Source organism: Xyrauchen texanus, chromosome 14 (genome assembly GCF_025860055.1).
Source record: "Xyrauchen texanus isolate HMW12.3.18 chromosome 14, RBS_HiC_50CHRs, whole genome shotgun sequence".
NCBI lineage: Eukaryota > Metazoa > Chordata > Actinopteri > Cypriniformes > Catostomidae > Xyrauchen > Xyrauchen texanus.
Window position 1 is genome coordinate 46,422,955 of NC_068289.1, and position 23,330 is coordinate 46,446,284.

A 23,330-nucleotide genomic window follows, 5' to 3' on the forward strand; every position below is an offset into this window, starting at 1 on the left:
TTGTCATTTTGTGTAAATTATTTGTTGCACTTATTCTAATAATTGAGAATAAACAATTGAGTTGGGAGAAATTATTTTTTTAATTTAGTTGCCTAATAATTGTGCACACTAATAGTTGCCTACATGTGCACAATATATTTCCCTAAGAAAGAAAAAATCTATTTCCAAACAAGAAACTTAAGCCTCCTCTTATCGGCGTACGGTCAAAATGTTTGATATTAAAAAGCTACATATTACGTATTGAGCGTTTCTTGAGAACGAACGGTCTCCCGGAAGTGCGTGACACTGACTTCATCTAGTCAATGAAAAGTAGGAGTAGTTGAATAGTTGGAGAGCTCCGCATAAGTCCACAAACCAAAATTCTCGCTATTGCAAATTATTCTCAAATTAGAAGCGTTTGCCTCGCCTGCTGAAATGGCTCCATCTCTGAGCACTTCATGTAGAGTGTTCCTTCTCCTGCCTCTTATTGGAGTATGTTTTACGAAACTTGCAAGAGGTGAGTTAGTGTTATGCCTTTTTTTCATGATTATTATTAAAGTTGTTTTCTCAGAGCTGGAATAAATATGCCACTAAATAAAGTAGCCTACTTCTATGTTCTTAACGTGCAACAAGACGATTTAAGGGGCCGTTCACACCAAACTCGTTTTGTCTTTCTTCCACGCTGTTTTTCAATTGTTTATCTACGTTAACATGCGCTAGACGACGTCTTTAACCGTTGCGCTGCGTCTTGCTGTTTTTTTCAGCTTCTCGCGCAGGAGCTTCGCGTTTTTTAAACGCTGTGTCAATTGAAAAGAGCTTGAAATGACGCGTCTCGAGACACCTGCGTTTTGTTCTATTCGTTAAATTTTAGCGCGAGAACGGTCGGTCTGAACAGCACCCACGAATTCGAAAACTCTGTTGCGCTATTTAAACTCGATTTAAATGCAGCTACAAAAATGAAAGTGTTACGGGTCTGATGGATTATCTTGTAGGATCTTGAAAGTAACCCCTCCCAATACGACCACTATTCAAAGATTCGTACAAGTAGTTTGAAATTAAATCACAAAATTCTGCTTTTATACGTGTTCAAGAGATATAGGCTACAGTTGGTAGGCCTACTGTAGATTTAATAACAGAACTACTTGGAGGAAAGTGTACATGAAAGTTGAAGGAAACTTTGAATATGTGAATTATGCATTAATAGTTAAAATAATTGTTTGTGACAACTGCAAGATTGCAAACTAGATATTAGGTTTCATACAAAATATTAGATTTACTAGTGTCCCAGTCCCGGAGCTCATCGCCATGGTGGTATATTGATGACTTGGATTAAATCCAAAACAAATTTAAGTTTTCATTTTTGTCAACAAAGGTTTACAGATGGCTGAGGGAGGTGAGGCCCTAGGATTGATGGGATTTAGGGGCATTAAAAAGGCACATGAGCATTTGTGTGCCCTCTTTTGTTCTGCCAGCTGTCATACATATGGCAAACACATTTTAACTTTTGGGAACCGACGTTTAATGTTTAGCTTGAATTCTGTTGGTACTGTAGGTGTATTAAAATGTCACAATCTCTAGAATGCAAACAAGCCTGTCTGTAGTTGTCGTTATTTAACTGGCTGCAGTTTTGTGTGATTGCCTTGATATCGTATTATAGGAAAAAAACATTTACAGTATGGGTACATTTGTATGCACATGTCCTTTTTTTCTTAATCCTCATAAATGTTTTAGGTTAAAATATATACAAATGTATAAGAGAAGTATGTGCTATGAGTGCTCACCATTTCTTTTTAGTTTACTTTTACTTTTTTGGCACTTACTATTAAACTAATACAAAATAAAAAATAAAAAAAAACTTTCCTTGACTGTCACTTTCTTCTGCGCTAGCTTCTATACTACTGCAGATATTGTTTACTTTTGTATGACAAATTGCTTTTATGCTCCTCATTTGTAAGTTGTTGGATAACAGCATTGGCTAAATGTAAATGTACATTTTGCCTACATTTTAAAATGTCCTGTGGTGTGACAAATGCATTTTTAGAAACACAAATAATCCATAGAGTCTCAATTAATTTGGCCATACAAATCTGCATGCATAATAATGATAAAACAATTAGCAAAGTTCTGTTTCAAAAAGTTTTGTGAGCGAGTGAGTGTCGTATGTCAGCATTGTTCTCACTTATTAACATTGTTAAAAGTATGTTTACATAAATACTTATAACCTACTAATAACATAGGCCTAAACAAAATGTCAAGATTATTGACATTTTTATATATCTTCAGAAACATGTTTAAATGCATTTCCTTTACTTGGCTTGTTTCTGGTCAATGTGTTACAATGTGTGTACACTTGAGGAAACGGGTTAAATAATTTTGGGACTGCAATAACACAAGGATAAGCATTTTAAATATGAGAACACTGCAATAAGAGGTTTTGTTTTTAGATGCTGATGCATTCCTTTACACTGGTACCTCAGGCAAGTTTGTTTACATTTGTTTCTTAAAGGAATAGTTCTCCCATAAATTGTAGTTCTCTCATCATTTGCTCACCCTCATGCCATCCCAGATGTGTATAACTTTCTGTCTTCTGCAGAACACAAATAAAGATTTTGAGAAGAATATCTCAGCTCTGTAATTCCATACAATGCAAATGAATGGAATTCATATATGAACATTGGACATAAAGGCAATGTAAAATGTAATCAAGAAGACTCCAGTGGTTTAATCCATGTCTTCTGAAGCGATCAAATTGATTTTGGGTGAGAACAGAGCTAACTGTAACTCCTTTTTCACTATAAATCTTGACATTAGCTGACTCCTTGGTGATCCTGATTTCAAGCTCTGTCACACTTCCTAGTGCTATCTAGTGCTCTGCGCATGCAACAAGCACTAGGAAGTGTAATTGATCTTGAAATCTTGATCGTGCCTAGACTGCAATGGGAAGATGTACAGTGAACAACAAGTTAAATTTAGGTCTGTTCTCACCCAAAATTGTTTGGATCGCTTCAGAAGACATGGATTAAACAACCAGAATTTTATGGATTACTTTTATGCTACCTTTATGTGCTTTTTGGAGATTTAAAGTTCTTGCCACCATTAATTTGCATTGTATGGTTCACAGAGCTGAAATATTCTTCTAAAAATCTTTATTTGTGTTCTGCAGAAGAAAGAACGTCATAGGATGGCATGAGAGTGAGTAAATAATGAGATCATTTTAATTTTGGGGTGAACTATCCCTTTAAAGCTTAAGTGTGCAGATTTTGAAATGTTAAAATAATTTTTCCTACAAAATAATGTTTTAGCCAAATAAGTGGTATTCCATAACAGTTAGGAAGGGGCAGCTTTTAATTGCATGCACCACCAAATAACATTTTATATCAGTCTAGTGGACCAGAAGTAATCACATTAAAATTCTGTTTTGAGATTGCTTTCAGTACAAAAACAATTACAGATTTCATTATGCTATAGGAACATTGCATCAGTAACATGCAATTACTTTGTTGTTGAACTCATATTATTTTAGATTCCTTAGATTGGTTACACATGGAAACAGTTTAGACTGAAGAAATATTTGTTGTTCTTCTTGGCTGCAGTCCATGCATTCTGAACTTTTAGAACTTCTGAACTGCACCAATCAAATGCTGCTCTGTAAATCTCTTTAGTTTCACTGAATGTTCAATGCCACAATCTCAACCCAATATTGTAACTGTTATGATAAAAGGATATGTTTTAAGGAAAACATCTTCAAAAACAGATTAGCAAATGTATGGGTGCTATGCAATATTAATGCAGTGGAACTCTGGTCACTTGTCGCTTGTGGATGTGGTAATGCTATAAAATCAGCTGGCTAGTCACTTTTTGCTTCATATTTGGACAATTTTTACCTTTGCTTCTCACTTACAGGAAGCATCTAATTTGCTCTGAAAACCAAAGTACAATACAATACAGTTATTAAAGGTGCACTCAGTATTTCTTCCTCAGAAAAAGTTTAACTCCTAAAGACATGAATTGTAATTGTGCAATATACTGTGTGTAGGAGATTACGACCGCTCACATTAAAATGTAGACACCGTCATATCAGTAACCTTATAAAAGCTGTTTTATTCTACATGGAGAGGGTCCACACAGGACCAGCCGAATACTAATCTCAGTAACCGTCCTGTTATTTGACACTTTCACTCATTGGTTTAAATAATCATGTCTGACTGTGAATACTACATTTCTACAATGGCATCTGAAACTGAAAACTATTGATTTTAAATGATGCTGCATCCAAGCCGCTAGGTGTCAGTGTTAGTCCAAGATGACACAAAGACAAAAGTTACAGAGTGCACCTTTAAATCACTTATATGAACTTGATTAAGCACCAGTGTAAAATGTACAAATTTAAATCACTTGTAAGGTCATTAACTTTGTTTCCATCCAAAGATTGTTACCAAAAAATATTTGCGCATCAAAATAAAGCTGATGGAAACGCACATTATCGCTAAAATGTCACAAATGTGGACATAATATTTTTCTGTTAAACTCAAGTGCATAAACTCTATGTCGATACTTCAAATGTCGCAAAAAAATTGTTTGGAAACCCTTTTTGTCGATAAAAACATTAAAGCAAAAATGTAGTGTCACATGACAGAGTTAGCCTGTGTTAATTATGACGACAGTATTGAAAGCCAGTTTATTGTACGTGATTATGGATTGCTTTTTACGGCATATAGAGCCCATCTGCAAACGTTACACTTCCAGGAGTACCAACACAAACATCTTGTGCATGTTGAACAAATTAATGGCCACTGTTTGCGATTAATTTAATCGCAGTATCCATACATTTATTTATTAAAGTTGCTTTTCCACACCATTCAAAATAATAGACGGCAGTCATGGAATTAGCCCACAAAACATAAAACATAAAATTCCTGTGCACAAAGATGTTTTAAATTAAGAATAAATACTAGGAGAAAATTATTGTTTTGTCTACTTTTGAAAAAATGCTGGCAAAATCCCCTGTATTAAATCAAATTTATTACCAATTTATTACCAATTTTTTTTTTTTTTTTAGACCTGTATATGCCTTTTCTTTTCTCAAACTTAAATTAGCTTTACTCTGTTCTGTAGATGAATAAATGTCGACTGAATGACGTTCTCACCAGTGCCAACCTGCGATATGCTCAACATCAGGACCAATATTACAGTCATATCAGAAGTGCAACTGCTCCCTTTTGATTGCAAATCCTCCTCTTCTGTTTGCTTTTATTTGTGAAATTAAAATGATAGTAAACTGTCTAATTTAATGAATTTTCTCAGTACTCTCCCCATTTTACCAAAACTTCGGAGGAAAGCAATTTGGGACATCTGGGAGGCGAATTAGCGATAAACACACATTTCTGAATGGAAACGGCTTCAGGGCAGATTTATTTTGCGCTAAACCAAATCTTAAGCGACAAAGTGTTTTTTTAGGCATGACGTCATCATGTCCACCCTTTTTATCGATAAAAGGTCATTTGATTGGAAATGGGCACAAGGTGGAAAATGTTGCAATTTTATTTTTTCGCATTTTCACTTTGTCGATAACAAAATGGCGCTAAAGGTGGATGGAAACTAGGCTATTGTCATTGTATTTCCGATTAATCACAAAAACATGATGTGTACTTACAACTACATAGTTCTCACTGAGGTACTAATTTTGCAGATAATTGAGCAGTTCAGTTCGGGCCATTTTTAGTAAATAATGGATGTGCTGTTGTGTATCTTCTGAGTTTTATATTGCAGCTGCTGATTATGCAGAATTTGGATTTTATATTTGATTGTAAAAAATAAATGAGTGGTCATATCTATACTTTTTGTCTTTGCTGTTGTTGTCTGGCACAGTGTATAGATTTCTTTTGAGGGATTCTGTCACAAATACTGTTTATTCCTGATAAATGTGTTAGGCTGATGTTCTTTTTTGTTAATAATGGGCCTCTACTCTAGTATTGGCTCTAAAGCTCACATTAAAAGGCATTCACCTTTGCTAGATACCACCTCCATTCTTAAGATGGTGCAATGCAGAGACCAGGCTGTTGATATGGCTTGACAGTTTGTGAACCAGTGATTTATTAGTAACCTTTTCAGTGAACAAAAGTGTAATGAATTCTCATATTGCTAATGACAAACGGACAGTATTATGATATGAATATTATGGTGGGGTGATATGCAGGTTTTTGTAGTTTGTTTAACAATTTAGCTTTGCGTGGCGAACAGGCCGAAAAAACGAAAGTGTTATTTACTCATCTGAAGCTTGAGTCAAGTGATGTTCAGTCCATGTCTCAAACAGAGTAATTGTATGGCTTCAGAAGAATTGGAATACAGCAAATTAGTCATATGGGCTACTTTTAAGATAATTTCATGGTGCTTTTTTGGTATTTTTTTGTCCTCTTTGGAGCTTCACAGACATGGTCACTATCAACTGTTGTTGAATGTCAAGAGCTGAGTAAAGATTCTTAAAAACATTCTACTTTTGTGGTCCATAAAGTTTTGGAGCAAAATGATGACATGATTAATATTAATCATGAAAGTTTATTAAACCAACACCGTAATTTAGCAACTGTATGCCATCAAGCTGCCTGATAGGGGGTTAAATATACAACTGTTAGTCATGCCTCATTAAATGAGTCATTAGAGGAAGGCTTATCTGTGCTGATAGCTCTTATCTTCTTCCTGCATTCTGACCCTTTTTCAAGACTAATGGCTTGTTTGAACTTTCACTGTGTTGAAAGACTTCGCAGAATTGTGCAAAGCTCCTCCTTCAAGGGTCTGCTAAATGGTTTATGAAGTTATGAAGTGCCATATCTGAAGTTCCACTGAAACATTTGCAGAGGTCAGGGAAAGGTATGCTCCCTCGATTATACTATGATTGAGACTGTAATTGCTTCAGTCATTCCTTGCATAAGTGCTTTAAGATGAATCCATGCAAGACTGATATCATTTAATATAGACCGATTTGGTTAAAAATGCAGTGGATCCTCAAACATGTTCATATATCTGTGCTGCTCAAAAACTTTTTTCAAATATTTTGCCATCATTTACTTACCTATTATGTTGTTCCTGACCCATATGATTTTCTTTCTTCCTTGGAATACAAAAGATGTTAGGCAGTATGTTAACTTTCTAATAAGTTGTTCACATATAAGTGAACAAATCTAAACTAATATTTGTATTATTATTTTTAATACCTTTTATACCAGTTTATCACTTCAAATCTCTTATCTGAGTTATTTTATCTTTTGAACAAATTCAATATACTCGAGTCACAAGTTAATGACATACATAAAAAAAACATCATCAGTATATATAAATCATTAATTGTGACAGATGAGTAAAGCATTGATTGGACAATACAATACAATACAAGTGGCTTTAGAAGTCAAAATACTATTGTTTTATTCCTAACCATTGAACAGAAGGCTACAGTCGACAGCCTTTTTGCATTGCAGTTCGCCAGTCTGTTCTGTTCTCACAGAGATCTTCTAGTGTTAATTGTCTGTTGTAAGAAATTTGGTAGTATAAATGTAGATGTAGATGCTCGTGGTACGAATTAAAAAGTTTAAAAGTGATAAAAGTGATGTAATTCTCCCACCATTATATGTAGGAAACAGTATGTGTGAGCTAGGAATTAAATTAAACTGTCCTTATTATACATTTCGTAAGGAAATTTATAATGGAACTAGTCACGTTCTACAACTATTATAAATGAGATAAATGACAATTAACTAGATTATTTTTTGAACAAAATACAACGTCTCGATGTATCCGCTCACAATTTCTATTGTAAGGAATTAGCTTTAATTAGGGAATTATGATTAATTCACTTATTGGAGTAGTAATATTCTCATGGCTTATCAAAAATAATATTACACATATTTAGGTATAGCTTTGAAGTGAAAACTTTTAAAAACAGGGTGAGATTATTTTTCAAAATATACCACAGTCCAGTTATCGTTGAATACAGACAAACGTTATTGCTATTCTAAACATAAACTAATCTAACACACAAAACATGAAACATGTTGGTGATTAAAGTGACAGAATGATCAATACAGGGAAAATGAACTTTATGGAGTCAGTTGACAATGCCTTAAGAACCATTTATCCTTTTTTGAGTCTAAATCGGTTTGCAATTGATTGCCCAAATTATTCAACTAATACACTAGGGCTGGGACGACGCGTCGACGTAATCGATGACGTCGACGCAAAAAATACGTCGACGCAAAATATGCGCGTCAATTCGTCAGACCAAAACAAAGATGGCGGCGCCGGAGAGTAGAAGCAAAACGAGTGGCTCCTCAGACTACCAGAAGTGCAAGGCGGCACGCACTCGTTCCTCTAAAGTGTGGGAATTCTTTAATTTAAAAGGAAAAAATTATGTGATATGTCGTCTTTGCAAAATAGAGATGGCTTTCCATTCTAGCACCACGGCAATGCACCAGAACTAGGGCTGGGATGACGTAATATGCGCGTCGAATTGTCAGACCCAAAACAAAGATGGCGGCGCCGCCGCCAACACGAGTGGATCCTCAGACTATCAGAAGTGCAAGGCGGCATGCACTCGTTCCTCTAAAGTATGGGAATTATTTAATTTAAAAGGAAACAATTCCGTGATATGTCGTCTTTGCAAAATGGAGATGGCCTTCCATTCTAGCGCCACCCGGGAGCAGCCGCTGATGACAGAGCACCGTAAGTTTTTTTCAACTCCCCACTTTGCACTCGATGTTGGAGTAGGCTATAATACGTTGTCGACACCTAAAGTTTTCACTTATAGCTATTAATAATGCGCTTATAGCTATGAATGTCGTGAAAAATACATAGAGGTCACTGACAACGCGCTGACAGACAGGACCAAGCAGGTAACATTTAATAAAGTCTCAACTTTCAAATTTGGACATTCAAAGAAAATTAAACCATAAATAGGCCTACTATTTTGTGGCTCTTTAATGTGTCATGACAGATTGCCTCAGTTAAAGCTGCTCGTGAACCGATCATCTTTTCCTTGGTTAATTTATAGCATCAAATAGGCTAAACATGAATGTAGCCTACATCAGAAGGACTGTTGTTTTAACCGCGGAAAGATGTCAGTACAGTAGCCTACAATCCATTATTCAAATTCACCGACGTTAATCTTCTCTCTCCTGACTACTTTGTCGGACAAAAATGGCGTATTATGATTGATTGATCAGATCGCCAGTCAATCAAACTCCCAGCAAATGTTTTTTTTTTATTTTTACATTTTATACACCCCCGATGAAACTGGTATTACCGGTGTTGTCACAAGTCGATTAATCGAATTGAAATCAAATCGGACTGGAAAAAATTAATCGTTAGATTAATCGATGCATCGAAAAAATAATCGCTAGATTAATCGTTTAAAAAATAATCGTTTATCCCAGCCCTATAATACACCATTACTTTGAGCAAAAGTCTGGAGATTTGTCGTTGTGTTTCCTTGCGTTGTGTTCTTTGTGTTGCTTTGTTCTTTGGCTCTTTGTCGAAAGTTAGTTCCGTCGATGTTTTGGACTCTGTTAAGATCGCGGATAGTTATTGTCCGGATGAGGCGAGGCCTTCTGCAAGGAAGACTCGTGACTCCTGTTGGGTGTGTGAACCATAGAGCAGTGAGTGAGACGCTTCCACGGGACTTTGTGTGTCCTGAGTTTTTCTTGGACTCTACATGGATCTGGAAGAAGCAAGATAGCCAAAGAGGAGAGACCAAGTGATGGTTCAAAAGAGAGTGTTGCAATAGAGAAATTCAGCAGAAGAGGAAGTTCTTCATTGGGTAAGAAAGTTTTGAACAGAAATTGGCCGCACCCCAAAGGTGTCCTGAGACAATCAGAAGTGGCTTTTCAGAGTCACATGGTCGACTGGTCTGTCAATTTCCAAAGTTGATTTACAGTCCTTTTTGGAGGATTCTTACAAACTCCGGCTCAAAAATAGTGCATGTTTAATCATGAAATGTATATCTTGACAACAGTACAAGAGACATGACATTCGTTGTCATCAACTTTCTCTACGTAAACAAGCAAGCATTTACGTGCTAACTATGACATTCTTTCATGAATATTATAAGTGTAAGTAACAAAACAGGAAAATCATTGATTACAAATCATACTGGTTAATCCATTGGTTTTACAACATGGATAATACATTACACGCTATGAGAAACCTGATTGTCAGGGTATAATATCCAGTTGAATAGTTACCATTCTTAGTAGAATGCGATGAATCATATCAGATTAAAAATTATGTGGGTCAAGTTAGAAATAGATGAAACTTTCAAAAAGTAATCTTGAGATCCCTGCATTCTGTTGTTCTACGTCCAGCTGTCAAGAACCCATCCTGTGTGTTACCAAGGGCATTTGGCCCCGCTTTGTGGCCGGCCCTTCGGGAAAAGTCCTGGTTCTCCTGATGGCCAGTCCGCCCCTGTGTGTGACTGCCTCTCATTCTGTAGCAGGGCTGCTTGTGAGGTTTGTAGAGGTTCCACCTACTGACACAGCTCATAAAAACATGTTGCTCAGATGGTTGGAAAATAGGTCCTTTTATTATGTAATTTAACTACAGGTCAGGAGGCATGCAAATCATACTAAATTAAATTAATTAAATAGACAGCCCAAATACAAATATGTTGCTACAAACAATTTTAATTTATTATTGTTTGTGTGAGGTGAGTGAAAATGTTGGCAGGGCAAGTAAACCTCTGAACCAACTACGCTACCAGAAAAACATCTATATCCTTGTATGGGTTGCACAAAGCAAGGCGAGATTAAACCAGCAGTTCAGCAAGACTCATCAAGTCATTGTGTATGGCATACTTGAAAAGTATCACAGTGAAAAGTGCGATGACATCAACGTTTGGCTTTCATTACAAACCAGCTAAGCAACAGGGCTGAGTTGAGGCATGCTCTAACATTGCTTTTTGTCTCCATGTTAGATTGTAGAGAAAATTTATTAGAGCTGAGATCACTTATCAAGACCAACTGATCACAAATGCCCTCTGGGCTGTTTATGTTACTCATGGAAATATAGCACAGTTAAATAGTTTTAAAGTCTAACGTTTTATAGTTTTGTCTGCCTGCAGCAGTCTGAACATAAAATTTAATCTCAAAATATATAAAACCAAGTACTTTAAGGTAAGTTGAATCCCTGGCAGACATTTTCTATCAAGGTAATAGGCATGCAAGTACAGGTCGTAGCTACTTGAATGGGGAAATTATGATATCTCTAAAACATTTTGCTAATATTATGGGTAAATAACATATTTCAAATCAGCAATTAAATCCTTTGAAATCCCAATGAAAACTTCAGGTTGGTCTAGCTAATGCACACATGTATTCCAGAGCAGACAAAATAATGCTAAGAAGGCATTTTGCTGTTGTAACTGAAAGGTGTGTCTTCTTTTTCTACAGCTAACATATTGAGAAATGTGATTTCTCCCATGAATGTTTCTATATGTGGTTCATAACTTCTTTCTCATACTGTCTATAACTTGCAAAGCAAATTTGTTTAGCCTTATCTAAGCCAGAAACAGAAACAGTTGCTTTTACTATGCAATATCTAAACCCGGTGCATAATAGTGCCAAAATGCATGTTCCAATTCTTCAATTTACACTTCTGCATGTCATTTAGAATCTTCACTTCGACACTTCCAGTTTAGACAGTATCAAACTGTTATGGTGCTGTTTCTGAGAGATTGAGTATACCTCAAAGATGTCTGGTTAAGAGCAGAAGTTTTCATCTGGAAAGCATCACATTTAAATTTGTGTGTACAAGCATCCGATAAACAAACAAAAACAATTACGGTAATTACACATTGGATACCTCCCAAATCAAACACACCTGATTCAACTCATCAGCTCGTAAGTAGATAGGGTTGAGAACCACTGTTCTAAATCATACAATTATCAAAGACATCTGCAGATATGAAAACTAGACAGCAATGAGATATAAAAAAAGGCATGAGATTAAAGTGTCCAGCTTCTGAGATTTTTCTTTAGACAAAAAGCTCCTAACAATCTCATATGTGTCTACACTAGAGTTTTCACTAGATCAAGAGATCTCAAACAACACTATGCTTAGATTTGCCATATCAAAGTCTGCTCTTAAAAGTCAGATTTCAATATGAACTCAAACAGAAGAAACATCTAAGACAAAGTTTATACTTAAATGAAATGCAAATGAGACAGTCTTATAAAATTATTAGAGGCGCTTTCTTAGCATTAGTATTAATAATAATACTCAAATTATTAATCTTGGAGAGTAAAATTTTATGTGACTAAGGCAAAATTAAAGTACCTCAAATAGCTTTAATTGGACAATAATAGAGGGAATAGTATATTAAACCTTACATTTTACCAGTCTGTTCTTATATCCTCAGAGGTTTAGTGCGTTAAACAAGCAATTGATTAAATTATAGGTTACAAACCTGTATTTAATAGGAGGCCCCTAAACACCTAGCGACCATGTATTTTTCCTACATATACACCTGCCTGCACACAGTTTACATCAGCTACTTCATGGTGGTTAGTAGGTGATCAATGGTCTCAATTTTCTGCTTTCTGTATTGTGTTGAGACTTACTGCAACTTGCTGGGAGAGATAGAGAAAAACAGTTAAGCCTTTTACCTTAGGCTGTTAACTTGCTATTCCATAAATAGTTATCTCTAAGCGAGAGCTTACAGAATTCCAAGTGATGCTTTGGGGTATTTTCTCCTATAAGTCTTATGTTTAACGTGTGTCCACATCAGCAACTCTATATGGTCTAACAGACTGGTGGGCACACACTCTTTTAAAAGGCCAGAATCCTCTCATGCAGTCACCTGTGGGCCTGAGGATGATTTATTGGGGTGTATGGGATGTATAGGTATTTTTTGCTTCAGCAAGCTCTGAACTGCAGACCTCAGATAATTGAAAAGGTGACAGAGGCGGATTTTCAGTCCCATAAGAGTTTAATGTAATCCGACACTACATTGTTTACTGGGTCATCCATTGTTGTTATCACCGTTATCACTGAACGGTAGTAGAATAAACAAGTTCTGACCTATCAGGGATTTTTAGGTGTCAAAATTAGCCAGGCCGTTGCAGGAGTGGAGGATTTTGCAGATAAAGAAGTTCTGCAATGCCACTAAAATCAAGCCTAGATTGACACCCGAAAATTGAAAATGAAAGAAGTCAGAATTTCAATTTTTCTGTCAAAAAAGATTCCATACTAGTCCCGAACGTTTGATTGCAGTTAGTGTTGAACTAGTGCTGTTCTGGAGCTTGTGGATTAGTTAATTTAGTTTACTATGATGTTGGTCAACCAGCACACCAGCATGGGTGACTGTGATGTGGCCAAGACATGTTCCTGGATTAACATCCTTGTTGGTCTTGGAAAACATTCATGTCATTCATTCAGATTTTATGGCTAGGGAAAAGGGCAAGGTTAGGCATAAATTTATGGCTGGGTTACCAACCTTAACAATCTATAATTTCCCTCTAATTTAAGGGGTAGTTCATGGTTAGGACTATGTTTTCTTTATTTCTTTCATCCTATGTGGGTCAACCAGCAAACCATCATCCAAACTACAATGTATGCTGGCTAAAAACCACACATCACATGCTGGACCACTTAAGTGCAAAACATAACATATTCTGTGTAGATAATTAGTCAGTTCACATTATCAGATTTACCACTAGATAAACAAATCTAAACTATGTAGTTTACTGTCTGAACTGCAGCGTAAGGAGCAACTGTTTGTTGTGTAATGCTATGATGTCATATTCCTTTTTAAGATAACCAGACAACTCCCTTTCCTTTTCCTTACAGTTTGACCTAACACCAAGTATTCAACTATACCATTCAGCTAGTCACATCCGTTCGAGAAACATGAGTGTGTCATAACCTGCTGTCATTAGCCAAGTTTCCATCTACTTTTCACGCTATTTTTTTTTATCGACAAAGTGAAAATGCTTAAAGTTTGGGAAATTTGCCGTCTTCTGCCTGTTTCCATTCAAATTGCTTTTATCGATAAAAATGGTGTGTGTGATGGCATTGCATAAGTTTGGTTTATCGCAAAAGAAATCTGCCCTTAAGCTGTTTCCATACAGAAATACACTCACCTAAAGGATTATTAGGAACACCTGTTCAATTTCTCATTAATGCAATTATCTAATCAACCAATCACATGGCAGTTGCTTCAATGCATTTAGGGGTGTGGTCCTGGTCAAGACAATCTCCTGAACTCCAAACTGAATGTCAGAATGGGAAAGAAAGGTGATTTAAGCAATTTTGAGCTTGGCATGGTTGTTGGTGCCAGACGGGCCGGTCTGAGTATTTCACAATCTGCTCAGTTACTGGGATTTTCACGCACAACCATTTCTAGGGTTTACAAAGAATGGTGTGAAAAGGGAAAAACATCCAGTATGCGGCAGTCCTGTGGGCTGAAAATGCCTTGTTGATGCTAGAGGTCAGAGGAGAATGGGCCGACTGATTCAAGCTGATAGAAGAGCAACTTTGCCTGAAATAACCACTCGTTACAACCGAGGTATGCAGCAAAGCATTTGTGAAGCCACAACACGCACAACCTTGAGGCGGATGGGCTACAACAGCAGAAGACCCCACCGGGTACCACTCATCTCCACTACAAATAGGAAAAAGAGGCTACAATTTGCAAGAGCTCACCAAAATTGGACAGTTGAAGACTGGAAAAATGTTGCCTGGTCTGATGAGTCTCGATTTCTGTTGAGACATTCAGATGGTAGAGTCAGAATTTGGCGTAAACAGAATGAGAACATGGATCCATCATGCCTTGTTACCACTGTGCAGGCTGGTGGTGGTGGTGTAATGGTGTGAGGGATGTTTTCTTGGCACACTTTAGGCCCCTTAGTGCCAATTGGGCATCGTTTAAATGTCACGGCCTACCTGAGCATTGTTTCTGACCATGTCCATCCCTTTATGGCCACCATGTACCCATCCTCTGATGGCTACTTCCAGCAGGATAATGCACCATGTCACAAAGCTCAAATCATTTCAAATTGGTTTCTTGAACATGACAATGAGTTCACTGTACTAAAATGGCCCCCACAGTCACCAGATCTCAACCCAATAGAGCATCTTTGGGATGTGGTGGAACGGGAGCTTATGTGCATCCCACAAATCTCCATCATCTGCAAGATGCTATCCTATCAATATGGGCCAACATTTCTAAAGAATGCTTTCAGCACCTTGTTGAATCATTGCCACGTAGAATTAAGGCAGTTCTGAAGGTGAAAGGGGGTCAAACACAGTATTAGTATGGTGTTCCTAATAATCCTTTAGGTGAGTGTATGTGTATATAACTAATTATGTACTTTTTGCCTCCCAGATGTCCCTAATTGTTTTCCTCTGAAGTTTTGGAAAAATGGGGAGAGTACTGAGACAATTCATTAGAAGATGGAATCTTTCTGTATTTTCTTTCTGAAAGCAGTTGCACTTCTGATAGGACTGTAATATTGGTCCTGATGTTGCGACTATTGCAGGTTGCCACCGTTTCTGACCCGAAAGCGAATCGTCATGGCCCTGTTCAAGCTGGCAACCTGCACCAAGTAGTGGGGGAAACTTTCGGTCTTAGTATAAGGACCATCCATCGATGTGTATATATGCTGTGTGCACAGCTATTAAAGAATAACTGATGCGGTGTAATATCAGTTTTTACATATGATACATTCCTGGTATTCAATAGGCTATTGTGAACAATCATCTAATCTAAAGCATCGCCATCACAACCACATTATGTCCCGCATATTTGTCCAGCAACTTTTAACGATCAACTGAAATTGATTGTCATCTAAAATTAATTTTAGCATCATAATGTAATTTACATTTTCTGAAGAAGCTCAGCATATGAGATCCCAGATAAAGAGGATTTGATTTAAAATATTTTTAAATAAGTTTTAAAATGTTTAAAAGCTTGTTTTCTGAAAGTGAACTCTGCATTGGACAAATAGTTCTGATAGTTTTGGTCTTGAAAAAAGTATAGAACATTCTGAGTGTATTATTCAACAGACTTTTTTCATCTATAGAACAGGGTAAGGCAAATTTAAGTTTGTGTAAAAAAAAAGGCATATATAGGTCTAAAAATATTTTTTTTTCGTTTGGTAATTATTTATTTTATTTAATGCTTTATTCATTTGGAAATTTATTTTATTTAATACAGGGAATTGTGCCGGCATTTTTTCAAAAGTAAGCTTAACAATATTTGTATAGAATTGGGCTGTATGTGATCCAAAAAAGCGCACTGACGCTTTTCTCCTAATATTGTGTATTTATTTTTAATTAAAAACATCTTTGTGTACAGAAATATGTTTTTTTGTATTGTGGGCTAATTCCGTGACTGCCGTCTATTATTTTGAATGGTGTGTAAAAGTAACTTCAATAAATAAATGGATGGCTACCGCTATTAAATAAATCAGAAACAGTGGCGATTCATTTGTACTCCGATCTATTTTGATTAACACAGGCTAATGACATTTTTTGACAAAAAGTTATTCCAAAGCAATATTTCGTGACATTAGAAGTATCGACAGAGTTTATGCACTAGAGTTAAACGGGAAAATATTATGTCGACGCTTGTGAAATTTTTGTTTCCGTCAGCTTTATTTTGATGCACTAAAACTTTTTTCACACAAAATCCTTAGATGGAAATATGGATTCCACTAAGAAGTGTGACATTTTAAGTGCACCAAACTTCTGGTACCACTCCACTATTGATGAGTCATTCCTGTTTTTCAGTACCTTTTGAACTTTGCAACTCAAAAAATACGCTTGTTAATATAAGAAAGTTTACACAGTATACCAATCATTCAGAAATATGCTTTGGTCAAGCTCAGGCACTATAATTTGTACAAATTATACATATTGTGTGTAAATAGTACATTTACATATTGTAAATTCTGCTTTACAAAGGCTGCAAAGTCCCTTTTAAGTTTTCCTTTTTCCATCACTTGGATATTGACATGGAATCGCTGTTGTGTGTTTGTTTGTGGCGTGTACATCAGTGTAATATCACCGGACACATCGCAAAAGTCTGCACAGAGCTGAATAAAATGTCAGAATCTAATGTTAAAATTGGTTGTTGTGTTAGTGTTAATTAAATTAAATGTGTTTACATTTTAAATTCATCACATTTTGACAGCTTTATTATATACAAAACTATATATATATATATATATATATATATATATATATATATATATATATATATATATATATATATATATTTATTTGGGCTGTCGATTTAACATGTTAATTCAGTGCGATTAATTTTACAAAAAATAATGCGATAAAAAAATGTACGCATTTAATCGCACTGCCCCCGGACAATAATAAGGAAGATTCCTGAGGAATGCAAGCTTGTAGTACCACCTGTTTACTCCAGAGGGCAGTAAGTGAAACTTCAGCTGTATGGGCAACGCGCAGTTTTGTCAAGCCTCTCTTCCTATGACCACCACCCTGAAACAATCTGTAATATTGCCTCAGACAAAATGAGGAAGACAATAGCTCGTAATATGCCACGTAATGAAAAGGGGCTGCTTTTTAAACCGATTCACTGGTTACTAATTTACATATGTCTGATACTGTACTTTGCAACTCATATTTGTACAGTGTTACATATAAATCCATTGTTGTGACTAACAACAAACTTAAAGTAAACATGAAACAGTGACAGCAACAAAATCTGTTATCATTTACTCACCCTCATGTTGTGCCAAATCTGTATCCCAGTAAACAATTACCGTCTTTCAACGTTGAAATATGGTTGAAAATAAGTCGGTCCGCCTTGGACTGGTTTACGACGTGATTTCAACTAAGTAGTTTCGGCTGGACTGTTTGACTACGTGTTTTCAACTGATCATCTAAGATGTTCAACTGATAATCTAAGACAGCTAGGATAATTGTTATAGGCTACATGCTAAAACAACGGAGAAAACAAACTACCAAACCATGTTTATTATTATCTCAAATAAATTTAAAGACTTTTACATATTCCGTAATATAATATATATATACAATCCACGGTTGAATCATGGAATCCATGGTCGAAGATTTACGTCTATTCAACGTCTAATAGACGACTTTTTGCTAGCTGGGATGGCTTTCTTTCTTTCGTTAAACATGAAAGGAGAAGTTAAGGCAGAATTTTAGCCTCAGTCATCATTCACTTTCATTGCATCTTTTTCCATATAATGAAAATGAATGGTGACTGAGGAAATCCTTCCTCCATTTTATGTTCTACACAATGAAGTCATGCAGGTTTGGAAGGGTGAGTACATTAAATGATGACAGAATTTAAATTTTTAGGTAAACTCTGCCTTTAACAATCACAACTAACCATCCTCATTCACCTTCTTGAGAGTTCTTGAATGTTTTACTCTATTGAGATAGTGATCGATGTGCTGAATTCCAGCTTGTGATAAAATCAACACCTTGCGTTCTTGACAGTTAAATAAACAAACAAGCAAGGGATGAGTCTCAACATGGGGCAACCTGCCCGAGCATTGCATTAGCAATAAGTTTGGCAAAGCACCAGTTTTAGATAGTTCTGACCACTATCCAAATTGAGGTGTGTTTTTTTATTTTTTATTCAACTTTATTGTCATTGTGCAGAGTACAGGTACAGAGCCAATGAAATGTAGTTGTTTTCGCATATTCTAACTAAGCTGGGTCAGCCATGAAACGGAGCAGATAGGGTCAAGGGCCTTGCTCAAGGGCCCAACAGTGGTACCTTGACAGTGCCGGGGCTTGAACCCCTGACCTTTCGGTCAGTAACCCAGCGCCTTAACTGCTGAGATACCACTGGCCCTGAAGCTGGAGCCAAGCAGTGCAGAACATTCCAGCTTGGCTGAAAAAAACAGCTGGCAGTTAAAATTTTAACAGCCAGATATGTTTTTCCATCAGTTCTTTCCATTGCAGACATGACTTGTTTTGGAAATCTGCAGTTCCAACTAAAAAAAAAAAGAAAAAATATATTTCGATACACAAGAGTTGCACGTTTTACAGTGGTATGTTTAAACATAATTTATTGGCACACACATTCAAATCTGTTGTGTGTATGGAAATGGAGAAGCAAATAACAAGAACTGTGGCTAATATAATGTATGTATATATATATATATGTATATATATATATATATATATATATATATATATATATATATATACACATACATACACGTATACGCACAGTACTGTGTAAAATTTTAGGTATTTGTGAAAAATGTTGCTGAGTGAGGATATCTTCAAAAATAATGCCATAAAGAGTTTTCATTTATCAGTTAACATCATATAAAGTCCACTAAACATAAAAAAACCTAAATCAATATTTGGTGTGGCCATCTTTGCCTTCAAAACAGCCCCAATTATCCTAGGTAAACCTGGACACATTTTTTCTTGGTTGTTGGCAGATAGGATGTTCCAAGCTTCTTGGAGAATTCACTACAGTTCTTCTATCTATTTAGGCTGCTCAATTACGTCTGTCTCTTCATGTAATCCCTGACTGACTAGATGTTCAGTGGGGGGCACTGTTGGGGCACCCTGTTCTGCTATTCTAATATTTTCTATTTGTAAAAGTAATATTTGGGAGTCTAAAATGTTTTTCCTATTGACACACTAAAGCTGAAGATTTAAATAACCATCTTAAGTGCCTAAAACTTTTGCACAGTACTGTTTGTGTTTGTCTGTGTGTGTGTGTGTGTGTGTGTGTGTGTGTGTGTGTGTGTGTGTGTGTGTGTGTGTGTGTGTGTGTATATATATATATATATATATATATATATATATATATATATATATATATATATACACAACAGATTGTTGTAGGTATCACAGCTTAGGCTGTTTTTAAAATGATATTGGAGAAACAAAGATGTGTGTGTGTGTGTGTGTGTGTGTGTGTGTGTGTGTGTGTGTGAGTGAAAGACAGAGAGAGAGAAAGAGAGAGAGTTATGTAGCATGTGAGATCACCTGTTGATGATGCTGTTGTCTGTTAGTCAGCTTTCTGTAGATTTCATTTTCATTTTGGTCAAATTCCTCCTATTTTCTCAGTGGAAAAATAGCCTTCCAAGTGGGGGTATTCCTCCCTATTTCGTGGTAGCCAATACAAAAAAGTAATTCACTATTATAGAAACTGCAATCTCCTCTGCCATTTTGTCCTGTCCAATGTGAAAAATCCGGTGTGAGGTAGGCGCTTTGAAATTGTGTAATTAATCAGTCTTTTGTGTCTCTCAGCTGTGATGAGCCTTAATGCTGAAGTTATTAGTTTAAATATATATATATAAGTAATGTATCATATCAATCAAATCAAATATATTTATTTTCACTCATCCATATACACAAGTCCAACAGTGGGTGAAAGACTTGGGTGCGGTTCCAAGCAATATAGCAGTATGACAATTACATTAAACATTTGAATTACAATATACATCTGAAAATTGTAATTGTACAATACAACGTTTGCTATACAATACCTTATGTATTGTACATATCGAAAATAAACACATTATACTGTAATTAAAACCAAGCAGGGCAACACTGAGAGTTGCAAAACAATCTCCTCCCCAGAGAGGCGGTATTGAGCTCACAGGAATACAGAGCAACATATCTACAGTGCATAGGCGAGAAGATCGATGGCAAACGTCAAGTAGATTGTAGTGTTACAGCTTGTCGAATTTGCCAAACAACAGTGTCATGTCCCAGTGCTACAGTACATCAAACATGTCATTTTATTTACACCAACATCACCACACAAATTGTGAGGCAGAAACAGCAGCAGTAAGTTTATCAGCCACCTAACCCGCGATTGCATGTGACTTATAATTATCTGCTTTTGACTTCGAAATGGAAACAGCTTTGAGACCAACATTTGCACACGTTACAAGACTTTAATTATGCTGGTAATGTTTACATGCAAAGTGTAAAGAAGGGGGAAGAGGGCAAAAAAAAATAATGTGTGCCAAATGTTTTTTCTCAGGCCGCTAAATAATATTGGATTATATACATATATCGTAAAACCAGAGGTCAGGTTCTTTCCACCACTAAGTTTTTTCCACCACTAAATAACATTGAAGGTCATTTTTTCCTTGCTAAAGTCACTTCAGCTTGTTCACAGGGGGCTTTCAGACAACAATGCATGATTTTCCATAAATCTGCTTTGAAACTATGTGCATTGTGCTGTTAAGTTACTTAGATTTCTGCTTTTTGTTTCCTATGTTAGACATTGTTTTTGGCATTTAGGATTTAAAAGACATTTATGTTGAATCCTTGAATAAGTTTGAGCAAAACATTTGTGGGTGCTCATATCATATTGTTTCGCATTATATTGTATCATGAAATTTGTGTACTGTTACATCCTATAATATATATATATATATGTATATTGCTTAAGTCTCCTGTTTCTTAATTTATTAAAACTCTTTAGGAGAAAAAGACCTCAGTTATGTCACATCTTCTAGAGTTTCAGAAGAAATCCAAACATTGTCTCATAATTCAGTCAGGACCACTTCTGTCAAATTAGAACTTTGCCTTGAATACTTGAATGAATACTTTTATTCACTTATAGACAACTGAAGCAATCTGTTGGTGTTTTGTTCTAGACAAACTGCCCGCCTATCCATGCAGCCATGCATGGACTGATCAGGGAGTTCAGGGAATAAAAAAGTTAAACAATAAATAAATAAAATCAAACATAGGCCAAACATACCCCAACCAACAGACGATGCTGGCCACTTCTGCGTCCTTGGTGAATGACGAAACATATGTCAAAAGTGTTGTTTTTGTGTCAGATAATATACAGCTCTGGAAACAATTAAAAGACCACTGCAAAATTATCAGTTTCACTGGATTTACTATTTATAGGTATGTGTTTGAGTAAAATGAACAATTTTGTTTTATTCTATAAAGTACTGTAAAATATTGTCATTTAGAGCATTTATTTGCAGAAAATGTCAAAATAACAAAAAAGTTCCAGACCTTGAATAATGCAAAGAAAACAAGTTAATATTTATTTTTAAACACCACAATACTAATGTTTTAACTTAGGAAGAGTTCAGAAATCAATATTTGGTGGAATAACCCTGATTTCCAATCACAGCTTTCATGCGTCTTGGCATGCTCTAAACCAGTCTTTCACATTGATGTTGGGTGACTTTATGCCACTCCTGGTGCAAAAATTCAAGCAGCTCGGCTTTGTTTGATGGCTTGTGACCATCCATCTTCCTCTTGATTACGTTCCAGAGGTTTTCAATGGGGTTCAGGTCTGGAGATTGGGCTGGCCATGACAGAGTCTTGATCTGGTGGTCCTCCATCCACACCTTGATTGACCTGGCTGTGTGGAATGGAGCCTTGTCCTGGTGGAAAAAAAACAATCCTCAGAGTTTAGGAACATTGTCAGAGCAGAAAGAAGCAAGTTTTCTTCCAGGATAACCTTGTACATGGCTTGATTCATGCGTCCTTCACAAAGACGAGTCTGCCCGATTCCAGCCTCGCTGAAGCACTCCCAGATCATTACCAATCCTCCAATAAACTTCACAGTGGGTGCGAGACACTGTGGCTTGTAGGCCTCTCCAGGTCTAACAATTAGCTGATCAGGTGTTGGGCAAAGCTGAAAACTGGACTCATCAGAGAAGATGGGCTTACTCCAGTCCTCTACGGTCCAATCCTTATGGTCTTTTGCAAACCTCAGCCTGACTCTTCTTTGCTTCTCATTGATGAAGGGCTTTCTTTTTTATAGCTTTGCACAACTTTAGCCCTGCCTCTAAGAGCCTGTTTCAAACCGTCCTTACCATGCATTTCACTCCAGCTGCCTTTTGTCATTCTTTTTGTAGGTCATTTGATGTCATCCTACAGTTATTTAGTGACATTTGAATGAGCTGGTGGTCATTCCAGTCAGTGGACAGTCATTTTCGCCCTCTGCCGGTCTGTAGCTTGGTTGTCCCCAAAGTCTGCCACTTGAACGTGTTCTTATGAACCACCGTCTTTGAACTTTTAAGGATGGAAGCAACCTGATGCTGACTGTATCCCTCTGCCAGTAAAGCCAGAACTGAATCCTACTTTTCCAATTGATTCCAATTACTTTTGAGGTACTACTAGCACTGTTTTTGCCATCCAGCTGGTCCTATTTCAAGAGGAACACAGCAGTGTTTTTTAAAACTTTTCCTTGTTAAATAAGATTTGGTTCTGTTGATCACCTAATCAGTACCTCATTAAGTAGAATGAGGTGTGCTTGTGTTGCAATTCAATTACACTGGAATGGAATGACTGCCATACATGTAGAGATGCTAATTTAAGAAAGAAAATGTATTGGTCTCTTAATTTTT

General features: G+C 36.4%; 1 protein-coding gene across 2 annotated transcripts in view; it reads left to right on the forward strand.

The window, feature by feature from the left end:
* The first annotated feature begins 300 nt into the window (after positions 1-300).
* tfpia (tissue factor pathway inhibitor a) overlaps positions 301-23,330 on the forward strand; it is a 43,898-nt gene continuing 20,868 nt past the window's right edge. For both annotated transcript variants that reach the window (XM_052142878.1, XM_052142877.1), the window contains exon 1: positions 301-496. In XM_052142878.1, coding sequence (XP_051998838.1) covers positions 415-496 — 82 coding nt within the window. In that variant the 5' untranslated portion in view covers positions 301-414. The remainder of the gene's footprint in view (positions 497-23,330) is intronic.